Raw genomic sequence first — 1,418 nt, forward strand, 5'->3', positions numbered from 1 at the left:
AGTCCGCAGGAAGTGGCATGTTCAATGTGGGAAAACCGCTCCCGTCTCGTCCGTCTGGAGCCTATCAGGGAGTTGAAGCCGGCAGTCCGGGCGCGGGTATGGGGGGGCCGGTTAGCCGCCGACCCTCCGTACCCAGCTGAGGGGGAGAGTTCCTCGGCGAGCTCTAGCCCGGGGGCGGGATGAGCGACCGAACGGATCGGCACGCGTCCCGTCCCTGGGGTGAGGATAAACCTCTAACATAATGGTGGACCTGGCCGTCTCCAGGAACCCTTTTTATAGAGTCACTGGCCGGGATAGGGGTGGCTCCCCGACAAGCGGCTTCTCCGCTTCCCGGCCCATAAATAGGGTTTTACTTAACCGGGGATAGTACCCCCACTGCGGTGGGGGTCCCATGATGGGCGAACCGGAGTAAACTATATCTGCCATCATGAAATCTAAACACACAACAAAAAACCATGCGGAGATTCAAGACGGTGAAGCGGGCAACTCCAAGGGGACAAAGGGAGGTGGGTCGGCAGAGCCCCAAGGAGAGACCCGACGAGACGGAGCCAGGGTGCTGGCTGTGAGAACGCGGAACAAGCCAGGGCCGCGATCCTCCAAGAGGATCCAGGATCTCCCGATCCCGGACTCAGACTGGTCCGACACGGAGGTAGAAGAGAGGGAGGATGATGTCTCCGACACAGATAGCGAGGTGTCATCGACCTCTTCCGTGGACCATATCACGGGTAAACGGAAGAAGAGAGGGAGGCCCCCAACGACGTTCGAGGGGATCAAAAAGAAGAAGAGGGAGCAGGTTAAGAGGGGGATCCGGCTACTCAAAGCCGAAAAAAAGGCACTGGAGGAGGTGGCTAACCCAAAGGTGGCCCCAAGGAGTGCGACGCCGGAGAAGGAGACCATTCGTCGAATGGAAACCCTCAGCCAGGAGGAGATGGCGGCAGAGATGTTGGAAAACATCAACGTCGTCGTCAAGGTTGCCGAAAGGTCGTCTAACTTGAAGGGCATGTACGTTAGGGACCTGAAGGCGTCTTCCGCGACGCTACGAGCGGCGGCAACTGTGGTGGCCACAAAGCCAGCGGGCCCCAACAGCGCGGCATCGGAAGAGATAGAGAGGTGGAAAGAGAGGGTCAGGAGCTTGGAAGACCAGGTGGCAAAGCTCACGGCCCTCCTCCAAGAGGAGAGAGCCGCAAGGATAGCGGCAGAAAAGAAAGCGGAGGAAACGGCCACAGTCAGGGAAACGGACATGGTCGAGGAAATGCCTGAGGTAGTGATGGAGGTGCCCGACGTGCGGCAGGAAGCAAACCATTCCTCCCAGGCCAGCACACGAGCGCAGGACCAAGGGAGGACAACAAGGCTGGCGAACCAAAGGAAGCCAAAAGCCCAGGGCCGAAAACAAGAGGCCGTCAAGAGGGGAAAGATGG

The 1,418-nt window shown here is 59.1% G+C and overlaps 1 protein-coding gene across 1 annotated transcript in view; it reads left to right on the forward strand.

Moving 5' to 3' along the window:
* Window positions 1-427: 427 nt before the first annotated feature.
* Window positions 428-1,418, forward strand: part of LOC105557921 — a 7,518-nt gene continuing 6,527 nt past the window's right edge. The window contains exon 1 of the mRNA XM_012005327.1: window positions 428-1,399. Coding sequence (XP_011860717.1) covers window positions 428-1,399 — 972 coding nt within the window. The remainder of the gene's footprint in view (window positions 1,400-1,418) is intronic.

This window comes from Vollenhovia emeryi, unplaced genomic scaffold, assembly GCF_000949405.1.
Source record: "Vollenhovia emeryi isolate VEMERY1.0 unplaced genomic scaffold, V.emery_V1.0 DF939405.1, whole genome shotgun sequence".
NCBI classification, from domain to species: Eukaryota; Metazoa; Arthropoda; class Insecta; order Hymenoptera; family Formicidae; genus Vollenhovia; species Vollenhovia emeryi.